The following is a 25,078-nucleotide window of genomic DNA, read 5'->3' as shown; positions in this document are numbered from 1 at the left end:
TTTATCACCCACAGAATGATGCAGGAGGACAGCTCTCTTGGAGTTTGGCCGTGAGTGTGGGATTCTGGCTTCCTCCACTAGAGAGGTCTGGTTGGCTCAGCACAAAAGGCCCAAGCCCCCTGGGTATTAAATGTATCCAAGTCTAGTCAATGCCTCCTTGAATGAACCCCACAATACTATCCACTTGCAAATGGTGGATCCCACACAGTGCTGAACACTAACTAGCCCTCTAGAGAGATTCAGAGGGGGTCAACACACACAAATTGATTGAGATCATTACTTAGGTCATTTCGGATGTCAACTCCCTAATCTCTGTCATGGCAGTGCATGGATGTTGATTTTCAATTTACCTTCTCTGCCCCAAATCTTAGCTGTTTTGATTCTTAATTCAGAACATTCATCTCAAGTGGCTTCAGAGATTGAAATTCTGCCATTAACTTGTGTTTGTCAAGAAGTTCTAGAAGGAGGAGAAAGATGTTGTCAACTGAGGTTTTGAATAATGTCTTTTTTGACATTTTCAACTCAAAGTGGGCTGTACTGTGGAACAACACATGATACATGTTATTGGATCGCAAGATGTGCCACGTGTATGCATATGTATATCTACCAAATAGAAGCCTGGGGAAGAGGGGACAGGGAAGCCAAGGCCAAGGGACCTGCCCTACTGTTGCCTGCACTCATCTGCTCCCAGGGTTATGTGGGTGAGGCTGGAGAAAGGGTAGAGAAAGAAACTTGAGCCTGATGCTGGATAATGTGACCATACCTAAAGTCACACCCCAGGTACCTCATGTTACCTATGGAGACACTGAGTCCCTGGAAAGAGAAAGCTTAGGCCAAGGTTCTTCCTGAGTAGATGGAAGAACCACAACTGAGACTAGCCTTTCTTGTTCTGAATGCTGTCTGTCGGGGTCTTGCCTGCTTTCCTGATTGTCTCTTCCTCTCCCCTGGCTCTTAATATTGCACCGAGATGTCCCTTTAAATAACTGAGAGGTAAAAACGTGTCATACTTTTCATGCCATTTTTAAGGTCTAGGTTTCAGTTCTTCCCATAATTCCCTTCTTCAGACTTTAAGTACAGGAATGGCACCAGGCCCTGGGATAAAGTGACTGGGTATCAGGCATTGCCACGGTGCAAGGTCTGCACCACAGACAGTTGTTTCTCTGAATCAGGTTCTTCAGGGAAGCAGGACCAATAGGTGTGTGTGTGTGTGTGTGTGTGTGTGTGTGTGTATGTGTGTGCATGTTTACACAAATGCTTATTAAAAGCAATGAGTTTCCATGGCCATGGAGGCTGACCCCAGTGTGTGTGTGTGTGTGTGTGTGTGTGTGTGTGTGTGTGCATGTTTACACAAATGCTTGTTAAAAGCAATGAGTTTCCATGGCCATGGAGGCTGACCCCGGTGTGTGTGTGTGTGTGTGTGTGTGTGTGCGCATGTTTACACAAATGCTTGTTAAAAGCAATGAGTTTTCATGGCCATGGAGGCTGACCCCGGTGTGTGTGTGTGTGTGTGTGTGTGTGTGTGTGTGTGTGTGCATGTTTACACAAATGCTTATTAAAAGCAATGAGTTTCCATGGCCATGGAGGCTGACCCCAGTGTGTGTGTGTGTGTGTGTGTGTGTGTGTGCATGTTTACACAAATGCTTGTTAAAAGCAATGAGTTTCCATGGCCATGGAGGCTGACCCCAGTGTGTGTGTGTGTGTGTGTGTGTGTGTGTGCGCATGTTTACACAAATGCTTGTTAAAAGCAATGAATTTCCATGGCCATGGAGGCTGACCCCGGTGTGTTCTGAGCCTGAAGGCCTCAAAAGGAGGAGAGCAATGGTGTGAGTCCAGTCCACATTCCGGGAAGCTGGAGACCCAGGAAGAAGGACTGTTTCAGCCAGGCAGGAGGACGGTTCTCCTTGGGCACGATCAGCTTTTTTGTTCTAGTGAGGCCTTCAGCTGATTGGGTGAGGCCCAGCCACATGGGAGAAGGGTTTCTCAGTCTACTCAGATAAATTTTTATTTCATCCAAAAATACCTTCACTGAAGCACCCAAAGATCTGGGCACCCCACAGCCCTGTCAATTGGCACATAAAATTAACCATCACCATCCCCAAACTGTTCCTGGTTTGCAACAAGATACATATGGAGCTTGATAGTAGGCATTTAGAAACTTCTAGAGCAACTGGATTTTTTGGTATTATCAAGGTTGTGATCAGTAGATTGTTCCTGATGGACAACTATATGCCAGTTTGTTGAGTTCAAGAGGTGATTTCTATGTGGGGCAAGCTCTATACTAACCACGTGCGTTAAGGCCAACCTTTGCCCAGGATAGATTGGAAGAGGAAATGGATTTTACACCACTAATAGTTTGAAAAACGTTGATGTGGACACAGTCCTGCCCAGTGTATGAGTTTTCAAATGTGGTTCACACAGAAACCTTAGGAAGGTGCCTGGTAGTGACCCAAGCCCGCCGGCCTGACAGAGAAGTAGAGACCACATCTCGGGGGACCCGCCTTTCACTGTCTTAACTCTCCCCGTTCCCACACCCCAAGAGCCAGGAGATGCCACAAGAAAAGGACTCAGAAGCTAGAAGTGAGTGACCCAGGAGCAAAAGCAAGTGTCTGAATAAATAAAGCTAGAACGAGCTAGGGTCCGCTCATGACATTGGGATGCCACAGCTGCGTTAGACAGGCAGGTCCACCTGGACCAGGAGGCCACAGAAAGTTAGAGCTGAGAGGGGCCCCTGGTCTACCTCCGTTTCTCTCAGAAGGAGACATGGGCTGAGCAAGAGGCAGGAGCCAGGGCAGGATGATCTATCCTGCAGGGAAGCAAAGGAAACAAGCTAGAATTGTGATTGTGCTGTTCCCGGGCACTGCCTCCATGGTGGTTCCTGGGCACAGAGTAAGGGCTGCCTGTGGCAACACTGGTCCCTCGAGTTGAGTCCTGTGAGTTATTACTTGGGGTGTCTTCAGGGCTGGCAAAGCATGGAGTTCTAAAAGTGGAAAACACCCGCCAGTCTTTGGGCACTGAGTCTGGCTAAAGCCATTTGGGGTCTAATGAGGGATAGGAAGGAAGTGGCCCAAGGAGGTTAAAATCAATTCCCAGGAGCACATAGTCAAAGAATCGCCATTTACGTAAAAGTGTAAAATGTGGCCCTTGTGGGAGGGGCCCTGGGGTGACAGCAGGCCCTTGGTGGAGCCTGCTTCTCCTCCATGGTGATTGTGAGTGGACACTGATGTGGCGCAGGCTGACAACAGGAGACAGGGCTGCCATATATCCAAGGATCTATCCAAGGAAGCTAAGGCTCGGGGCCCCCTGTTCCTAGACACAGCTTCTTCAATGGCCCTATGTTCCGAGAACATGCAGCTTTCAACCTTAAGTTACAACCTCAATTCATCTTACCCATATCTTCCATGGCCCCCATCCTCATTGGGAGGAGCTTGGAGGTGCTCATTCATCGAAGAAGTCCTTTTTGCCAGGGCTTCTTGTATTTTGGCCTCTCTTTTTAAGCCTCCTATAACTCTTGTGAGACTCGTGTTTATGTTCTGATATCACAAAAGGGAAAACTGCAGCTCAGAGCATTGAGGTTGTCCTTTCAAAGAACAAGCCATCTAGATTACCTTTGTTGGCAATTTTCTAGGGTCTCCAAGACACTGAGTTTGCAGAACATCCTGGGTTTCTGACTCAATGCCCATGCGAAGGAAGCTCCTCTCAGGCCCCAGAGCCTCTGTGCCTTTAATAATGCAGAAGACTGGCCTGTTGCAAAGTGATAGAGAGCTTGCTTCCCATGGTGCTGCAGCACGATCAGCACACAGTTTAAACTTTTAGAGTCTCAGTGTCCTCGTCTGTAATGGGGACTACTCCTACCTGTGTTGTGACAACTTCTGACAACATGAGTGCCCCTGCACATCTCAGCAGGCACTACACAGAGCCTCACTGTCTGCCTTCCCATGGAAAAAGATGCTCTTCTTTCCCCACCCCACCTGATAGGTCCATGTGAGTTGGGAAAATACAACTGCTATTAGCAGCCTATTCTTTTTCATTCTTTTGATGGAACTAATTTGGCTTTAACCCAATAGGGAGACAGGTTTCAAAAGCTTGGGTAGGAGCTTGTAATTGGCCAGCTCTCTAACAATGCAGCCTTATCAACCTGTGATTTCACAGCCCCCACGGATTCTTCCCCCACCTTTGATTTGTGGTTCCAGGCAGTGAAATTCAGTGAGTCATATTCGTTCCATTGACAGGAGAGAATCTAGGTGTTTAACCCTGAGGTGATTAGGAGGGGGAGGAAAGGAGCCCTATTTGTTAAGGCCCAAAGAAACATCAAACAGTCCTGGGCAGAGGCAGGCACAGCACAGGCTGTGCAGGTGAGACGTGCCAGGTGTCATTCATCACAGTCTTTGATCTTCAAGTTTTGTGACTCAAAGAGACTCTCTGGGACGGTTTGGAAGCTCAGTGGGTTCTGGACAGGAAAAGGAAAAATCACAAAGTATGGAAAATGAGGAGTGCTTTTTAGCAGGCAAGTGAACGAGGGTCATTTTGTAGAGATGTGACTCTTTTGCTGGGCAGCCTCCAAGGCAGCCACCAGTGTGGCTGGATACTGGGATTGCTTAAGAGTGGGAATAGAAAGAAGTGATGGCCTTGGGTATGTCTTCGGACATTGCGACTCCTCAACAGCATGCTTTAAGCACCTAGTATATACCAGGTGATATGCTAAGTAGCTTGGGGAAATGGTGGTTTATATTGTTCAAATTAAAAAAAAAATCTTTGACTATCTGAATGGTCTTTGACAAAAATTCACTTAAGTGGTTAGTGCATGGGCTCAGGCATAAGAGAGACCTGGGTTTGAGTTTTGAAACCACCCTCTGGTTGTGAGACTCTGAGGGACCTACTTATCTGTGTGTCCTAGGTTTCTGTTGGAGGGTTGGATGATTGTCACATGCAGTGTTGCTGTGCTGGTGGTAATTTTTTTTTTCTAAGAAAACTGGGAGTTCAGTCATGTTCCTACTTTCTTCTTTGTTGCTCTTAATTATTTTGCTCTTGGCATTGATACATGCATCTTCCCTTCCGGCATGACAGATACATGTTTTCATAATGCTATGTACAAATTCCTTACGCTGTGTACAAATTGCTGCTGGAATATGCTGAAGGACATTTTGCCTGCATTGAAGGAATGTTTTCCCTGAGAGGTGATGTTTTTAAAACCAGGTTTTGAAGGATGAATAGGAGTTCACATAAGAATAGCTCAATACACTTAGTCCTATTATTATTTTCTTTTTCTTCCTTCTTTTACTCTTTTGCTCTTTTCCACTTCCTCATACTATTCCCTTCCAGTCTCTTCCTTCCCTCTCTCCATATTCACCATGCTTTGGTGTTAAGATTGTTTACCTGGAAACAGGTACATAGAGGAGGTCCTAATGATTGCATTATGATTGTGATCTTTAAACAGCATGTTAAGTTTTTATTACCATAATAAGTCATTCTACTCTCAACTCTGTTCTTATTTTACTCTGGATGTATTTATACATACTTTTTGTTGCATTTGCTTTTCCCAAAACTGAGAAATTATATCCCATCTATGCACGATATATCAAAGTGCATAAATGTATTCTATTATCACGTATAACTAATTAAAACAAAATTTAAAAATTTAAAAAAACTAAGGAGTCTGAATAAAGCATGGACTTTAGTTAATAGTAATGTATCAATATTGCTTCATTGGCTGAAATGTAGTGCTGTAAGATATGTAAGATTATATATGGCTATATATTAGAACAATAATGCATGTAATGTATAATATAACAGTAGGATCCAGGTATAGAATATATAAGAACTCTATCTTCTTCACAGCATTTTGTAAATCTAACACTATTAAAAACTTAAAAGTTTATTTTAAATTTTCCTTTATCTTAATACATATCTCCAAAAATTAAAAAAAAGAAATGCAATGGGGAAGGAGCCTATCTAGATAGTAGTGGATGTCAGGGGAGGTGCGGTTACCTCTGATTCAAACTTTCCCTGGTGTCTCTGCAGATGGGAAGCCCGTATCCCTGTCACCGCTGGAGTCCCAGGCTCACAGTCCCCGCTATGCAGCCTCCAGCCAGCGTGAGCGCGAGAGCCTGGAGGTGCGCATGCGCGAGGTCGAGGCTGAGAACCGCGCGCTGCGCAGGCAGCTCAGCCTGGCCCAGGGCCGCGGCCCCGCGCACCGTCGAGGCAACCACTCCAGGACCTACTCCATGGAGGAGGGCACTGGGGACAGCGAGAACCTGCGGGCTGGCATCGTGGCAGGCAACAGCTCCGAATGTGGACAGCAGCCGGTGGTGGAGAAGTGTGAGGTAAAGAGCACTTAGGGCCCGGGATGGGGGTGGCACATACAGCCCCAGATGCCCCATTTCTTACAGGTGCCAGCTGGAAGTACATCCAGGTCCTGGAAAGAGTTAGCATTCTTGACTCAGACCTGGGTGCAAATGTGACTTGAACCCTGGCTTGGGTGATAGGTGTGGCAAGTCATTGAAGCTCACTGAGACCCAGTTTCCTGCTGGGAAAATGGGAATACAAAGACCTAGTCCACAGAGATAAGGGGAGCTACCTGATGGGAGCTGCCACCTGGTTTCTTTGCACATGCTCAGGAAATCTATACCTAGTTATCATCTTGGGGGTCCGCTGGCACTTAGACTATAGTGTGAATGGTGGAGTTTGGAGCCTATGAGTTCTCTTAGCCTCATTCTCCATTGAGGGCATGAGGCCTCTGCTGTTCAGAATCAGACTTGTTGCTCCAGCTACAGCGGTCATTTGAGATTTTCTAGTTTCATATCTTTTCCTCCCTTTTAGAGTACACCTTCTTTCCTAATAACACATTGGAAACTTGGAAGACTTTCCCATAAGTGCAGACTGCCCCTGCCACCCTGGAACTCCTGCATCTGTGCTGATTTCTACAATGAAGATACACACACACACACACACACACACACACATACATACACTCATACACAGTCATTCACACACTTCCTACTGCTTCTTGCCTGTCAATCTCAAGGCCTTTTGAGACACAGACAAGATGGACAAGAGTGAGTTCAGAGCAGAGCTTTGATGGTTTTTGCTATGAGCCCTTGAGCAAGTTACCCAACCTCTCTGAACCTGAGACATGTTGTCAGTACTTTTCAGAGAAAAATCTTGCTTCATGGCATCTGTGTGAGAATAAAATGGAATAGCCATTTAAAGCCACGAACACTGCCTGCTACGTAGTATATTTTCAAATGTGCGTAATTTGTATTAGTTTCAGTTAAATGCAGATATCACCTGCTGTTACTTTATTCTGTTTTCTGAACTCAAGAATGTTAGACTCTGACCTCCCTGAAGAGGTAGCACATTGAGCCACAGCCTCTGACCATCAGAACGGGTCATTAGCAATATCCGTGGTCCTGTTCAGTATGTTGTAGGGAATGCAGGTTTTTTTTCAGTGATGAAGAGTGAGTTTTAAGGAAATTCAGCTGTGAGGGAAAAAGCTCTAGACTGAAGCAGACCACGAGAGTCTCTGAGGATAGTTGCAGCCTGGTTTAACTGTGGATTGGCAGAGAGGTGGAGAAAGGCGGTAGAAGATGTGTGAGGAGGACTGTCACGGAGTAGGAAAGATGAGGAATTCAGGACCTGGCGCTACTCACGCAGCCAAGCCCAGAATCCTGGGAGGGGAGCCCTCAACATTCAGTCCTCCATTCAGCACCTCTAGGTCACCCGCTTGGGGATCTCACACCGTCTCTTGTGCTGCGAATAGCAGTGAATAAAGAAAATGAAACTCCCTTTCTTCTGCTTCTTATATTCTGCACTGGGAAGTGGCAGGAAGTGGCAGGAAGCAGATGATAAACAAATAAAGAAGTATCAATGTCAGCAAGTGATGCATGTGGCACATTTTTCAGCCCCAATGACCCTGCAGGCCCACTCCTTCAATCCTGGAAAAGCATTGCCAGTCTCTTCTGTTGCTTAATGTCTCTATTTTACACCTCTGCAAATGGGGGACAGAACAATGGTAACACATCCCCTTGACCTAGGGGACTCTTAACTTTGGCAGGACCCTAACTACTTTGGGAACCTCTAACCTTGGAAGGTGAAGACTCAAGTGATTTCTCGCAGGTTCTCTGCTATCAGTCACAGCCATGGTGTTAGTTTTGAGTTGATGAGTTTTAGATGGAAACCTGCTGACAAGGTTGGTTTGGCCTAGAATGTGAACCATTTACGATTTTATGATTCAGTCCTGCCAGAGAACTAAAAATCAAGGAGATAAGAAAATAGAAAAGGAAAAGTCTGGAGTATGGGAGGGGACACAGTGTAACAGAAGGTCACATGAGTGTAGCTTGCTGGGAGCATTCTCTTCCTGCTGTGTCTGCCTAGCCAGGGTGTCCCTCCCCAGCTCAGCTTTGTGAGAACTTCTCATTCTATTTTGGAAGTGGGTCTCTGTCCTGAGTCCCCTGCAAAATAGCATAGGCAAAATAGCACTGGCTTTGAAGGTAGGGTCATGAGTCTAAATCCTGGTCTCCTTTCTTGCTAACTAGCTTTATTGCTTTGAGCATGGAATATCTCTTTCCTGCATCTCATTTTCCTCATTTGCAAATTGTGGATTTATATCAAGTTCCTGCCCCACGTTATTTTAGTGGTGACTATGGATATTAGGATCGGAGAGGGACTAGTTGTGTTAGCTATACATTTCCCTGCAAATAACCAAAAAATTCCATCTAACAACGGCTTAAGCAAGATTTGCGCCTTATTTCTCTTTGTGGTGAGATGACTGGAGGAGAGTGATGTGGGGATGTAAATATCCATATTCTGAATTATTTGATATTTTACCCCATGTTGCTTACTGGACATTGCCATGGTTTATCTCATGATGAGTAATGAGTATCAGAGCTTCAGAATGGTGTCCATATTCCAGAGGGCAGGAGAGAGGTGTTAAGGTGGGACTTGTGCCTCCTTTAAGAATATACCCTACCGATTTCACACCTGTGTTCCTTTCAGACCCTGTGAGCAAAGCAGAAGGCTGCCCTTAACTGCCACCTAGATACAAGACTGGAAAAGAGATTTTATTCGGGGAAGCCGTACTTTTCACTACCATTTGAGAGTTCCACAGCTATGGTCACAAGGAACATTCTCGGTCACTCATGTGGGTGACTCCCAAACTGGGTATGCATTAAAATTGCTATGGATCAGATATGCTGATACCTGGGGCCCAGTGCATACCTACAGATTGACAAGCTGTGGGAGGAGAGCCCAGAAAAATTAGTATTTAAAAAAAAAAAGTCTAACCAGGTGATTCTAAGATAGTGAAAAATATTTGGAACCCACTGCTTCAAGGAACAAGAAAAATGAAAGATGTAGTTCTCTATTTCTGTGCTCTTTGAAGATAGAGTAGCAATGTAGGAATTTAGACTTTGAAATTCTTAGCTCTTACCTTCACTTACTTTCTGGACTTTTGATTTGCACCTGAGGGTTAGCTTGTATTTGCTCATTTTTCTTTTCTTTCTCGGTATTTCTTGATCAAGTTTCTGCTTATACCCTAAAACCATCCTTCTCTGGTAGGATTCTTGCATATGGAGCCTGCTCCTATTCAGAGCTTCGGTGCATGCGTTTGAAAACTCTCTAGAGGCAAAGCAGCTTTCAGCCATGTGCATTTACACAGAGGCACTGGCTTCATACCCATTACTAGTACACCCCTGTCCCTGTCACTCGACGGAACATTTTCGTGAAAAAGCCAAAGAGGCAAACGAGAAATGTCAGTCATTGTGCTCGAAGCAGAAGTTTCTCTTCCTCCTGGCACTTTTCCACTACGAGTGTTGCTGCTGTTCTTGACGTCTCATCAGAGTGCAGGGCCACGAGCCGAGGACGTCACAGTCATCTGTGACTGAGCTGAAACTTCTCCTGGCTCTGACAAGTATTTCTGAAAACTCTACTGTAATGACATCCAAGCTGTCATCTGAGATGTTTGGTGATGGAAACCATGGGCCTCGCCAGACCCTGTGCCCTCTCGTCATTTCCTAATTATGTGGCCTTCAAACACTGCCCATTTTATTCTTGCATATTCCGTTGCCCGCCAGTGCTGCTGTGGGGAAGGCCTGGTGTCTCTCTGCCTGGGAGCCTGGAGCAGAATGCTGCCCTCTTGACCTTCACTCCAGCCTATGTGCATTTCCATGTGTGTATTTTTTTTTTTTCATCTTTGTTCTATTCTGAGAGTTGACAGTGGTACAACAGAAAAAGTCACTGCAACTGGAGTCACAGTTCCCAAACAGGAGACTTGCCAATTTCACTCACTTGTCATGTGACCTTTGGCAATCCACTTACCCCCTGGGGGTCTGCAGCATTATCAAGTGAGAATAATAGCATTTTCTTCCCTGTGCAATTATTAGGATGAAATGAGGGAATTGGTGGGAACCTAACTCTGAGGGACATCTGCACCCGTTATGGACATTATTTTTCCCTTATGCTGCGCAACAAGCCACCTAACACTTAATGGCATAAAAGGGCACCACTCCTTGTATTTGCTCTCAGGATTTCTGTGAGTCAGGGATTTGAGGAGAGACTGGCTGAGTGGTTCTGGTTTGGTTTTCCTTGTATTATTGGTGTTATTCTATGGCTAGAAACTTAAACCAGGCAGGGCTGGAGCAGTGGACACTGGCCCAGAATCTCGTGGATTTGGGGCCTCTTTATGTGATGTTTCTGCCCAGGCCACTTTGGGCTTCCTCACAATATGGTGGCTCAAGGCAGTAGGTGCTTAACCGACACCTGAAGGTTTTACATACAAGTGTCCTAGCGAGCAAAACACATCGTGTATCTTTTTCCAGTGGCTCTTTCTTTTAGTTGAAATGGTCACAGAAGCCCACTTGCTTTGAATGGTGAATAGAACTCAACCCCTCTCCCAGTGGGAGGAAGGTCGAAGAATTTATGAATAACTCTTTGAAACTGGGTAGAGTTTTTATGGACACTCGGTGTACTCGCAGTGGTGTCAGGCATCCCCCTGAGGAGTTATCTGTCCTCCCCTCTGCCTGTTGCACTGAGCTTCATTCTTCCGTAGTAATATGATAGTAATGAAAGCTGACCTTGACCTCTCCCTTGAAGTGGACAAGACAACATGCTGAAAACATATACAGAATATCTCCTTTATCCCACACAACATACTTTCTTCATCTGTAGATCAGTTAACTACTGTAAGAAAAGATTACACAATTAGTCCAAGATCCCAGGAAGAGGAGAAGCTTGGATTTGAACCTCCCTAAGTGCCGGGCCCTGGAATGAGGGGATGCAATGGCTGGAAGATGGTGGTGGGTTGTCTGGGCTGGTGATTTCCAGGGAGCTTGGATTTTGAACCTGGCCTTTGCTTCCAGAATCTGTGTTGCTGGCCACTGTGCAGAACCTCTATGACCTCGGGCTTTAGGAACCCACACTTCAAGCTGCCGAGCCCCAGGCTTCAGGGTTCACTGACAGGGGCCTGCCTCGGAAGGCTTCAGGGTGACCAGTCATGATTTGGAAGTCACCTTCCACTTGGGGGGTCTCTTCAGCCCCAGGAGGTGGGTCAGGGTTTCTAAGCAAGGACTGACTAACTGTTCTTTTAAAAGGACTTGGATTATTCTCAATTTCCTCCAGATTGAGCTGTATTTGTTAGCTCCTGAGGGTTTGGCATTTTGTTGGAGTCATTGCTTTTATGAAACCTGACATCTCTCACATCTTCTGGACCCCAGTATTTTGATCTATTTTTATTTGTTTTTTAACTTCATCTTTAAGGATTTTATTTATTTATTTATTTTAAAGAAAGAAAACCATTTTATTCTTAAATCATATACTAAACTGCTGCTGTTAACATTTGGCATATATATTCTTTCAGACTTTAAATATAATGAAGTTTTGTATAAAATGTTACACATAATTATCTATAAACAAGCATCACATATTTACAAAACTGGATTGTACTATGCGCAACATTTTGTAGATCTTCAATATTCTTTTTAATGACCACAAGTTATTACAGTACATTAATATATTTATGTTTATTTAACAAATCCTTATCTTTGAACACTCATTGTAGGAATTACTGAGATAACACTTATCTGATTCTTTTCTTTTTTTTTAATTGATTTTATTTTTTTTTTAAATACACCAGAGTGGAATGCATAACAATTCTTATTACACATATAGAGCACACTAACTCGCCATGGAGGGGCCTGCCAGCCCTCTTCCCCGTCCCATGTTGCTGTTGGAAGTTATCATTATGTTGTTTGGACTCACGTTTTATTAGCTCCATGTGTCTTCTTTGGGGCCTCTATAAGGACATAAATCTGTGGAAATATCCTCGCTAAATGCCAGGCCCTGGAATTAGGGGATGTTGTGTCCATAAGACTAGTGGATTGTCTGGGACTGTGATTTCCAGGGAGTCTGGAAACCATGGTGGTGTCCTATGGCACTCCCTGTGTGTATTAGTGACCTATTGTACCATAGCAAGAAACCTGAAACCTTAGACCTTCAAACATTGAGCACCTATTACCTCCTACATTTTCTGAAAGCAGCTTGGTAGCCACTGAGACTCAGCATCTCAGTGAGATTGCAGATGAGATGTACCCAGGGGCTGTGATCTGAGCTAGCTCAGTGGCATTGCTAGCGGCCTCCCTTCCTAGGACTGCTAGAGTTCTCCTGACCCAGAAGCTGACTTGCCCCAGAGTAAGTGATGTAAACAGATGTGCAAAACAGCATGATGACTTTTATAACGCAGCCCTGGCGGTCCCCACCATTCCTCTGCTGAACTTCCTTGGTCACACAGCCTAATGCTGAGGCACTCACTGCAGGAGCGGCATGAACACCATGTGGAGAGGCTCTTTGGGGATGGTCTTAGTGCCATATTTCTGGCAGCCTTCTATCTAGACTTGATCCCCAGGACCCGTGCCTTGATCTGCCTATTTATTGTGCTCTGTTTTAATTGTTTTTTAAAAAAATATGTCATTCAGAACAATAGCAACAAATAAAGATACAACCCTCTCATTTTAAAGATGATGAAACTGAAGCATAGAAAAGTGAAGGGTCCTGCCTCAGGTTACAAAGTTGCTGCCTCAGCCCAAATGAGGATTGTAGTGTCTCATCTCCTCATTCCTGTGTCCATTTCCCTCTGATATGGGAAGAGAAGAACTGAGACATCAGCAGTTTACAAAGCAGAGGAAATGAGAAATCTCCTGCTGAAAACTCTCCCTTCGATGTGAGGAATACCGTCCTAGCCTGACCCTGAGGTGGAGTGGGGAGTTAAATGTGATACTTTCCTGTGAGGACATTGAAGGGCCAACCATGACAAGACCATGGTGTGTATGGTCAGCTCTCTTCATGGTGTCAATCAATATGGTTATTAATAATGGCGATTGCTGATGTGTCTACAGTAGTTACCAAATGCCAAGCTCTGAGCTCTTTGGAATCATTGTAGGCAATCTAAATATGAGTGACACCTTCATTACCCGCTTAATACGCAAGGGGAGACTGAGGCCCAGGAGTAGAGTTATGTCTGGAAACACGAGGCAGAGTTGGGTCAGTGAGGGGAACCTCAGGTGTTCCAGATCAAGGGCACATCAGGGTCACAGAAGGCTTGGGCCTCAGCCATTGTGATCATTAGAGGGCCACTTGAAAGCAGGGTCAGGGCTGCTGACTGTACCCATGTTAGTCACGTCTGCCCCCACAGTGCGGGCTTTACACTGACATACATGAGCCTATTTTACAGACAGGGAAGCTCAGACTCAGCCAGGCCATGTAGCTAGAGAGTGCTGATAACAAGGCTGAGTCTTATCACTGGGGACATGGCTCCCTAGTAGACACGTGCCTACCATGCCCACGGGCAGCCCTGGGTTCAACCCCCAGTACTACAAAAATAAAACAGCTATAGGCTTTAAGTCTGTTTATGGTAATGTTCAGTTGTGGTTTAGAGAAACCCACATGGCATGAAATTTGCCATCTTACCCATTTTTAAGTACACATTTGGTAGTATTTAGTATATTCACGTGGCAATGTCCTGGATCTCCAGAACTTTTATATCTTGCAAAATTGTGATTCTGTACTCATCAAATGATGGGAACGGGGACACTCAATTCCCACTCCGCCAGTCCCTAGCCACCAGCATTCTGCTTTCTGTCCTGATGTATCTGACTACTTTTGATGGCTGATAGAAGCATTTGTCTTCCCTGATTGGCTCATTATACTTTGTGGTGTCCTCAAGGCTCATCTGCATGTCGCACTGTTAGGATTTTCTTCCTTTTTGAGGCTGAGTAACGTCCCGTCGTGTGCATATGCCACATTTTGTTTAGCCATCCGTCCCTGGGTGGACGCATGCCCTGTTCCCACCGCTTAACCGTAATGAATCACGCGACTGTGAACACAGGTGTGCCCCTGTCTGTGATGGTCCATGCTCCTCTCTTTTGCAATTGCTGCTTCACGTGGTGGTTCTGTTTTTAATTTTTTAAGGAGTCACTATCAGGCTTTCCATGGCAGCTGGACCAGCAGTGTGTCCTCTCCGCGGTACAGGCCACATTCTGCTTCCTCATTGGGAGGAGCTTACTGTGCAAATGGCTCACTAAGGACTTTGAACCAGTAATCACCTGGCCATGTCTCCCAGGAAAAGCCATTTCTTTACAGATGCCCAGGACCCCCAGAGGGCCTGTCCTAGGTCCCCTGCTGGCCTCTCTCCCAGATGTTGGCTAGATGCCTCTTTTCCAGACAACCTCCCTCTTCCTCCAGCTCCCCCATCCCGAGGCTTCTTTCCTCTCTCTAGAATGCTCTTGTCTGGACCTAAGAGGTTCAGAGGTGGCCAAGAGGCTTGTGGGTGTGTGGCCAAGAGGCTTTTAGGTGTGTGCTCCAGGGTCACCTCTTAGGAGACAGTTTACCAGACTATCTGGTCTTAACTCACTAACCTACCCCCCTCACAGCAGTTTCCTTGCCTAATTGTCTTCCTGGACAGTATCTAGTGGTTCATATTTAGCCACATAGAGGCCTCCCTCCGCATCCACTGGTGCCCACATCTGCAGCCACTCTAGTCCTGTGTGTGAAGGTGCAGTTCTTGTGCATGGCCTGCACACATCGTCTCGACACTTTAGACCATGACAAGGTCACATACAGTACTTACCACACTGGTTATATTGTCTTACTTAGGGAATAATGATAAGGAAAAAACATCTCCCTGTTCAGTTCAGACACAGTGTTGGGTTGTGGGGTGGATCTGCGGTAGCAGGACGCAGGAGGTGGTGGCCTGCCTGCACAATTGCTTGTCTCATTATTTAAGCTGCACCCACTGTGGGCTCACGTTGGCCGTGCTCATGGCTGTATCCTCAGCCCCACAATTGAGTCTGGCACATAGTAGGCATTCAGTATTTGTTGAGTGGTTGAGGATCTGGATAATGTGTGTGGACATTTGGGATCAGTCCTGTCATTTAGAAGCCACACTCACCAGGATGGATCAGTGTCAGGCTGTTCAGACAACCCGCCTGTCCTGCACAGGCTCCTGTTGAGCCACCTCTTGTCACTCATTGGGTTTCTGATTTCTGGGGTTGCTCTTTTCCTTATACCAGGAACATCAGTCCTAAGGCAGCCCAGGGCTGTGGCGAGGTCAGGAATAAAGCAGACTATGTGGAAGGTGGATGCCTCCTTCTTCCTCCCCTCCCCCATTCACCGGGCCTTGGGTTCCTGTTGTCCACTGTGCCCTATAAACCAGTGACTCCACTTGTCCCTCTCACCAAGCCCCTGAAAACTTGGCTTCCAAAGTCAGAAGACGTCTACTTCTGCTTTCTCAGGCTTGAAATGATCTTGTCTTTCGAATCTGTGGTTTAGTATTTAGAAAAATAAACAGATCAGTGGTTTCCCAGAGAGTAGAGGTGGCCAAGAGGCTTGTGGGGGATTTTAGATGGCACGTTAGCAGTAGGGGTTTTCTGTCTTGATAGTCACTGTGTGTGTTTCATTACGGCAGGGTGCTGTGATTCATGCAGGTTTGTGAGTTCGGCCCCTGTCTCTGCCACTGACTAGCTAAGCCATGTCACCTCAGTCTTATTACTCACTTGCTCCCTGCACTTTCTGCATCTTGAATTTCAGAGCATCTTGGAGGTTCCGGAAAACTGTTCCCTGGTGTCCAAAGGCCTAGGGGCACAGGGTGGCGGCTGAATGAACTGCCTTTACTTGGCTGAAAGGAGTCAAGGGAAATGTTTCTTCCTAGTTGAAAGGAATTGGGAATCTATCTCTTGGATCCCTTGACCACTCCTCACACTGTCAAAATAATCCCAGTGGCCTCTGGTGAGTTTTTATTACTGCAGATGCTCTTCAAAGGGCTTCAGATGGAGCAGTGACTTCCCAGGTATGGTCACTGGGCCAGCAGCAGCAGCAGTGGCCTGTGGATACAGAATTGTTCTCAGCCTCCACCCAATCCTCCTGAATCAGAAGTGGGAAAGGGGCCAGCTGCTCTCTTGACAAGCCCTCTTGTGCACAGGGGATGTGAGAGCCATTTACTGGGTAAATTAGTCAGCTTTCTGTCACTGTAACAAAATGCCTGAGATAATCAACAAAATTTCATGTTGCCTCATGGTTATAGAAGTTGCAGTCCATGGTCATTGGCCCCACTGCTTTGGGCCTGTGCTGAGGCAGAACATCATGGTGAGAGTGTGTGGCAGAGCACAGCTGCTCACCTGTGGAGGCTAGAAAAGCAAAAATAAAAAAGGGGGAACTGGCCAGGGATAAAATATACCCTCCAAGGGCACATCCCCAGTGACCTAGTGCCTCCATCCCCCAGTCCTAACGCTCCTCCTGAGGTTCCACCACCGCCCATTGCTCGTTAAGTTTTGAATCCACAGGTGAGGTTGGAGCCCTCGGGATCAGTCACCTTCCAAAGCCCCCATGTCTGGAAACTGCTGCATTGGAGGCCAAGCCTTCAACTCATGAGCCTTTGCAGGACATTCCAGATTCAAATCATGTCCCTGGGTCCCCTCACCCCTCCACCTCAAGTATCATGCCCCCGGTTTTCAGATGAGGAAGTTAAACAGGAGGATGCTGTGTGCTTCTTGTTGGGTTTATTCTTTCAGTCAAGGGCAGAGAGCCTGCTTTCTCTGGGCAGCCTTCTTCCACTCCCCTACCTAGTCTTCACCATAGCTGGGGGCGGCTCTTTGTCTTCATCTTGCAGATGAGTACGGGAGCATTTGGGGAGTCATGTCAGAGTGAGCTGGTTTACGGGACTAGTGCCTAGACTAGTCTACTCAAATGGTTTACGGGACTAGTGCCTAGACTAGTCTACTCAAATAATCCAAAGAACATGATCCTAGCCATTATCTCTTACCCAAGCCTAGGGAGCTAAATGCCCCTGTGGGTTACCTCCTTCATCATCCCCTAGGAGTCGCCAGCTGTGGTTCACCATCTGCATAGAGTCTCCTTCCATAGCCCCTCTGATGCCACATTCAAGAAGGTTTCCCTGGCTCTACTGTGGCCTCCCTGATCAGAGATGCCTAAGGGAAGTGTGCCCCAGGCCCAGTGTCTGGAGGGGAGCTAGAGCCCTGGGGTGCTGCTAATGCTGGCGTTGGTCTGAATTTCCAGAGGATGGGGACTTTATATGCTCTGAGCCCAGCACCGTGCTGGCACATTAGAGACCTCCAAAACATTCATATATTGAATTCCTCCTGCAGGTTCTAAAATGAAGGTCTTCACTTGACTCCAGGTGTCAGCAATGAAACCTGGTTCACAGCTCTGACTGCACCTCACCTGTGTCTTCAGGTGCAGCTTGCAGAGGTTCAAGGTGTGCTGAGCAGCATGTGGTGAACTAAAGGAAGTGAGCAGAAACCTTAAGTCTCAGCTTTACGCTAGTGCCCCGCCCTTTAGAGATCAGCAAATATCCCTGAACACCTTAAAGCCCTCTACTTTCCTTCCAGCCTCAAGGGTAGATACTGTGCTGGGGAGGTCCTGCTATTGGTCAGGACTGGCAGGACACAGATTGCACACTCAGGGGCGAAAGGGTTCAGGGGCAAGATAAAAGTGTGGCTAGAGTAAGGGCAACCTGCCAGGGAGGTTATGCTTTCTGGAAGGTGTTGCTACACCCCCAGGGGCTGAAGGAGAAGTGGGAGGGGTAATGGCACTGGAAATTCCCAAGGACCCTGAGGGGAACTGGGGAAGATCTGACTTTTCAGGCTCCCTGGGTGCCTCTCATTGATCAAACTCAACCAGAAACAGAGCAAAAAGAAGCCTGGTTAGTTTAGCCGATTAAGGCTGCGCTCCGAGGGTTCAGGATAAGCTGGGAGGTAGAGGAAGGAGAGGGAATGAGAACATCATGCCATCCTCCATCCACACTTTGTGGGAAGTAAAGATGAGTGTGGTGAGCCTGAGGCCTACCATCACAAGGCCCGAGAGGAAGGCTGAGCCAGAGGGGCCCCCATCACAGAATGTGACATTCAGACCCCACCCTTCTAGAGGAAGAATGCAAGGTCGTGGTCCTTAGAATCATCTGTCATCCATGGTACCATGAAACTTACAACCTAGACTTCACAGCTGCAAAACCTGATGTTAACATGATGACGATTCTGCCTATAGGAAGCTTCATCCCTGTCCCTGTTCTGTCCATTCCAGCCCCTACCCTGACCCTCTCATTGTTCACTTCGGCACCTGCAACATTTTAGGCCACCCCAAACCCTTCTAAGAGTATATTTGATGATGCTGTAATTTTCTCCTTTCCTAGGTAGCAGGCCCTGCTGCTAGCGCTCCAGATGATGAATTTATTCATAGTGGCAGGTGTACTGGATGAAACTAAAGAGATTGGAAAATTATGTAAAATGTTTGAGAATGTGCACACTGGCGCTTACATTTAATGGGCCCATTTGAAATAGTCCCTGAACCCTGAAGCCAAGACAAAGTTTGATATCTGGGAGGCAATGTGTTTAAATATTTGTGATTCAGAAGAGCCTGATTCTGCATGTTTTCCTGATCCTCAACGCCTCCCTGGGTCTGTCTCCGGGGTGCAGGCTTCTTCCTATTCATTTCCTTCATGATTTAAATGGGGGCAGTTGCATCTGCATTATAATCCTTCATCCTGAGTCTATTGGAGATATTATCCTGAGATAAGTAATGACGCCTTCATTGTACAGGTGGGGAAATTCAGATGTGCATGATTAGACTGAGCAAAGGCAGCAGTAGAATCCAGAAGGATCTGAACTCCTCCCCACCCCTTGTTTTCCTCCCCCTTTCTTCCTAAAAAAGGGGTAACTTGACGTTTGGGGGAGGAAAAATCTTTGTTGGGGGGCATTTTTGTGCACTGAAGGATGTTTAGTCGCATCTGAGGTCTCTACCCAATAAATTCTAGTTGGACATGGTGGTGCAGGCCTGTAATCCCACAGGCTTGGGAGGCTGAGGCCGGAGACTTGGGAGGCTGAGACCACGCCCTTCCCCAGCACTTGTTGACACCCTAGAAGGTCTCAAGGCATCCTGGAATGTCAAGACATGGGACCAGGGAGGAGACAGCCTCCTGCCAAGAGGCACTGCCTTCCTGTCCATCATATGAACATCCAGACTCTCAGGTGGTTGGATTAAGTAGCACTAAAGACACAGGATATATTTAAAAATCTGTTTTAATTATTTCTGATGTATCAGCAGGGTTAGGGATCCCATTCCAGAGTTGAAGTTCCAATTCTCTCAGCCTATTTCCTGAGAGCCCAGGGAATGTCCTTCTGCAGTCCTGTAGGAGGGGGCATGACTGGGGTGGCAGTCTGGACAGATTTCCACAGGGAAGGCTGCTTCCCAGCAGGACAGAATCTAGGCATGCACTGTCTGTTCTTCAGGAGGCCAGATGACATCCTGTGCAGCTTGCCCTAGAGCAGGGCTTTGTCAAGCCAAGCCACACATCAAAAAGGATGATTGTCAGAAGCAGGAGGTGAACAGAAATGCTGCTGGCAGCGGGGCTAGCTGGCTGGAAGTCCCCAGTCCAGCCAGGAAGCTTTGAGCATCTGAAGAGTCTTTGCCTTAATAATCCAATCACAGCAGTCCCGGGCACCCAGGTGCCCCACCTGGGCACTCAAGAGGGCGTTTTTGGTATGATTGGAGCTCAGTGCGCTGAGCAAGGTGTTCTGCTCTTGACATCTGTTCTTCCCTCACTCCAAGCAGTCGCCTGTAAGACCTGGGTTATGCCCCTTACGTGCTGTCAGTCACCTGACTCTGGTGGTTTCCCTGGGTCCAAGGACAGGGCAGATGGTACATCCGAAGCCTGTGCTCCTATCATTTTAGAGTTGCTGAACTGTAGGTTTTTCTCCAATTCCTCCAGTCTTGATTTTCTTTGAATGATCATCCAGTGGGGACCTGGAGATTTTGGCCCCTTTGTCTCTGATGTCACTGTTTCATTGACTCTAACCTAAGAGAGATTCAGAGACTCACAAACTGTGTGACCCATGGCCTCTCCTCTGGACCCAGATGGTTGCTTCATCCTTTCAGGGTGTATTTCTTCCTCCTCTGTTTTACCAGTCATCTTTGTCTTTGTGTTTGGGGGCAGGGGACACAGTGTTTGCCCATTTGAACCAATCACCATTTCTCTCGTCCCCAAAATGTAATTGAAAAGAGTCTTAATGGCTTCCAAATGATGATAGCTCCATAAACCGATTAAAAAGGCTTTAATAAAACTGTCTTGCGATCCTCTCGCAGAGGCAGATGGTGCCCTTTGTTGTCTAATGATCCCAACTTTAAAGAAGGGCTTTGGCTTCCTTGTGGGGCTGCAACTCTGGGAAGGCCATCTCCCGCCTATCTCAGTGTTCATCCTGTGTTCTTCTCCTCCCAGACGATCCACGTCGCCATCGTCTGTGCCGGATACAATGCCAGCCGGGACGTTGTCACCTTGGTCAAGTCCGTCCTCTTTCACAGGTAGGAGCATGCTTTACGTTCTGCGGGCTGGGGTGTCTCCCTGGCTGCCTGGGGGAGGGTTAAATAAGAGTGACATTTCATCCATCTTTCTTGCTGCCATGAAAACACAATTTTTCTCCCCAGTCCTGGGAAGGTTACTGTGGTCATAATGTTTCCTGGCAACAGTTAGGTGCTGCCTTGCCATGATGAGAATTGTAGCTCTCCGATGTCAAGGGACCTTCCAAGTCACCCCAGATTAGGTGCTTCAGTTGTACCTAAGCTATAGGCAGCTTCCCCTGCTGCCATTCACCAGATCTCTCTTTTTATACACCCCCCTTGGAAGGTTATGTCTTATGTCTGTCCAAAATTCATACCTCAAAGCCCTAAACCTGGTACCTCAAAATTCCACTGTTTGCTGATAAGAACTTAAAAAGAAGTGTATAAATTAAATAGATCTATTTGGGTGGGCCCTAATATAATATGACAGGTCTTTTAGGAAAAAGGAAATCAAGACACAGATCCTTAGAGAGGGAGACCATGTGAACACAAAGAAGACAGCCCTCTACACACCAGGAGGGGTGGCCTGAAGAGATCTCCGATTTCTAACCTGCAAAACTGCAGAAAAATAACTTTCTGTCATTTCAGCCAGCTATTTGAGGCATTTTGTTATGGCATCCCTCCTAAACTAATACACATTACTTTCTCTGGCCTATCTGTGGGTATTTGTGACTGTTGAGAGTCCTGCTTCATATTAAACTGAAATCTACACGTGCCCATAGCTGATATTTGTTGGCCCTGGTAGACTCAGTTATGGAACCAGTTTAAGAATTGGTTTCTCATCCACCTGGAAGCAGAGGTGCCTCTCAAGAGTCTTCCCTAAGTTAAACTGTCACCATTTACTTGCTCTCTCCTGGGACGGTTCTTCTGTCCTCTCACCATTTTGGTTGACATCTAGACATACTCACATCAGAATCCCGTCTGCATTTCCAGCTGGTGTCCTCAGCTCTGTGCTGACTTCTTACCAAGAGTTCAGAGGAAGCTCATCCACAAGAAATAGTGCAGGGTATGTCAGATGACCAAGGCAGGCTCCAGAAGATTCTCAACAGAAGCAGAGCTTTACACTTGAATCCCAACCTGTGGCCCAACTAGCGATGGGAGAAATGGTGGACACCAATACATGCCCACCCTGCCAGACCCTGGGGTTCCACCTTCTCCCTCAGTCCCCCCACCAGGCTGTCTGTCATCCTGCCTTGCGGTTCTCCGTAGATGTCCCTCAGGTCCACCCCTTCCTCTGCATCCCACTGTGGCTGTCACAGCCTAGGTATACCTGTTCTCTGACTCACAGATGTCTTCCTGCCCTTCAGACCCACCTCTTCTGACACCAGAATTGTATTTCAGACAGGCAGCTGTGATCTCTTAAAATCTTTCGATGGCTTTTCCTTATCAAGGGGAAAGAATTGAACCTCTTTGCCGTGACACGATGACAGTGGGGGCTCTGAGACCATTCTCCATATCCCTGTCCCTCCTCTCCTTGCTTTGGCTTCATGCCCTGCAACTCTGAGCTGCTCGTAGGTCCCTGGCTCTCCTGGGGTTCCACTGGCTGATCTTCCTGGCAGGCCATCTCAACACTTCGTCCCTCTTCTTCTTCTGCCACACCCACAGTGGCAGCTCCCCCCACTGTTGGTTTTGTGTTGCTGTGACAAAATACCTGAGATCAACGACTTAGAGAAAGAGAGACTGATTTTGGCTCACAGTTTCAGAGGTTTCAGTCCATTGTTGGCTGGCTTCATTTTGGGGTGGGGGGGTTTGGTGAGGCAGAGCATCATGGTGGAAGGGCATGGTGAAGTGACATTGTTCACGGCATCTGGGACCAAGAAAGAAAGTGACAGACAGAGGGGACAGACTGAGAGAGAGGAATGGGTAGGATATACCCTTCTCTTCTTATTATTTTTTATTTTTTTAGTTGTAGATGGACACGACACCTTTATTTTGTTTATTTATTTTTATGTAGTGCTGATGATCGAACCCAGTACCTCAAATTGCAAGGCAAGAGCTCTCCTGCTGAGCCACAACCCCAGCCCCAGGATGTACCCTTTAGGGGACATCCCCAGGGGTCTTCTTCTCCCAACTGGACCCCACCTCCTACAGTTTCTTCCACCTTCCATTAAAGGCATCAAATTACTAATGCATCAATGGATTAACCCACTGAGGAGATGAGAGCCCTTATGACCCAATCACTTCCTCACAGCCCCGCCTCTGCACATGGCTGCATTGGTGACCAAGCCTTCAACACATGAGCCTTTGGTGACATTCCAGATGCAAATCATAATAACCTCTTACCATGGAAGTCTTCACAGGTATCCCGTTAATGGAGAGCCCTTCTGTGCCCCTCACCTGGGGCGTTGGCCTCTCTTCCACCAGATGGCAGTACCCTCTGCATCTTTCTGACGTATTTCCTACATTGTTCTCTATGTATCCATCCAAAGTATGTTTTCTGTGGCAGAATGTAGGCTTCACTATACCTTGTTTTTCTGTATCCTCCGTTATCTTAGCAAATATCTGTCTTAGCAAATATCTTGATGCTTGGTGAATGTGCACTTGTTTACCAAGTGACTCTGGGGCCTCAGGTAGTGAAGAACCTGGAGATACATTCATTCAATCAACCAGCTGACAGGCCCAGCCTAGACTTAGTTCAGTTTCCAACTTTATTCAGAATTGCCACCACACAGCTGAGTGACTTTCAGCAGGTCACTTAAACTCTTTAGTTCCTGTATCACTTAGCTTTTGCTCTGAAGCCATTCACTTCAGCTTTCTTGGTTTACGTCATGTACCTCTTCCTGCCCTCACCTTGGTGTTTCTTTTGCACCGCCCCACCCCACCCCACCCCCACACACACAGGTGGCTGCATTTAGCTGCAGGTTAGCCAAACATCAACTTGGCTGTCCTATTGCAGTGGGGACCCGGTGGAAGAAGGGAGCAGGAAACCTACATAATAGTGTCAGTTAGAGAAGGGGTCTCCCACCTCTTCTTCCTCCTCTGTCCACTTGGGACAGTGATTTCAGTTGCCCAGTGGAGGAAGAAAGAGGACTGTCAGGGAAGGAATGGCCAGTGGGCTCAACCCTGTGGTCTTCCGGTTCCAGGGGGATGTGTGTCCCACACGGCCCAGGCTGCTGTGCCATGTCCGAGCCTCCTGTGGTTCTGCAGCCTTCGCCTGCTGCTTGAAACCAGGGGCCATGTTAGCTGAGCCCTGAGTCAGATGAGATGAGTGAGTCTCTGCTTGTGTTTGTTGCCTGTCTCCCTGATAGAAAGAGCCCACTGTTCTGAAAAAAAGGTATTTGCATGATTATAGATATTCAATTATGCTATTTCTCAATTATGACTAATTTTAAGGTCACAGGATCTTCCTAGGTTTTTGTCGAGTATAAATTTTATTCTTGTTGCTTTTGCTACAGATCACATCATCCAGTAGTTATTGAAATTGTGAAAACCCTGTTGAGTATAAACTTTCACTCCTACAGTCACCATGCAGCCCAAAGAGGTTAAAATTAAAAATAGCAGTTTTATTGTCAGCAGCTGCTGGCAGGACTCCCTTCCATGTGGGCCTGGGGTTTGGGGAATAAAGGCAGTTTAATGTTTGTAATGAATATTCTGCCACTCTGTGAATGGCTGCTTGATCTTCCTGGACCAAATACCACTGAAGCCCACCCCAGTCTCTGAAATCCTAGGAATAAGAAGGATTGTGTAAACTGAAGTGCTGGTGATAATGAGTTGGGATATCAAGACAAAAGGACATTGAACAGACTTTCAGCTCAGAAAGTCCAGCTATAAATAGCTTCATTGCCTCCCAAACACGTATGGAGATTTACTAAGACATGATTATGAAATATGTTGACAAATGAAGAGCCTTCCTAATGTTAATAATATAATAATAGTGACACACAGTGCTTCTTTTGGCTTTCACTGTTAATTACAGTCATTATATTTATTTTCCGTGCAGGATTTTCAGCAAATTTTCACTTAAGTGTGGCTTCATTATGTCAATTTTCCTTCTGCAGTGGTGACAGTGAGCATCCTATATTTTAAAAGGTGGTAAGAGAGTTATGTGAGCACTCTTGTCCACCAATACTCGCAGAGAAAATTTGTTGCTGTAAAGTTTTGAAAACATATTTCATTATATATGCCAAAGGCCTTAGCCTTGTCCTCATAGGATGTCCCAAGCTAGAGAAAAACCTTTTCAAAAATATTA

General features: G+C 46.5%; 1 protein-coding gene across 9 annotated transcripts in view; it reads left to right on the top strand.

Moving 5' to 3' along the window:
- The window catches only part of Large1 (LARGE xylosyl- and glucuronyltransferase 1), a 492,360-nt gene that overhangs the window by 223,723 nt on the left and 243,559 nt on the right, over positions 1–25,078 (top strand). For all 9 annotated transcript variants that reach the window (XM_076855085.2, XM_076855088.2, XM_076855087.2 and 6 more), the window contains 2 exons: positions 6,019–6,320; positions 20,771–20,853. In XM_076855085.2, the coding sequence (XP_076711200.2) occupies positions 6,019–6,320; positions 20,771–20,853 (385 nt within the window). The remainder of the gene's footprint in view (positions 1–6,018; positions 6,321–20,770; positions 20,854–25,078) is intronic.

Source organism: Callospermophilus lateralis, chromosome 4 (assembly GCF_048772815.1).
Source record: "Callospermophilus lateralis isolate mCalLat2 chromosome 4, mCalLat2.hap1, whole genome shotgun sequence".
NCBI lineage: Eukaryota > Metazoa > Chordata > Mammalia > Rodentia > Sciuridae > Callospermophilus > Callospermophilus lateralis.
This window is presented reverse-complemented; position numbering and strand designations above follow the sequence as displayed.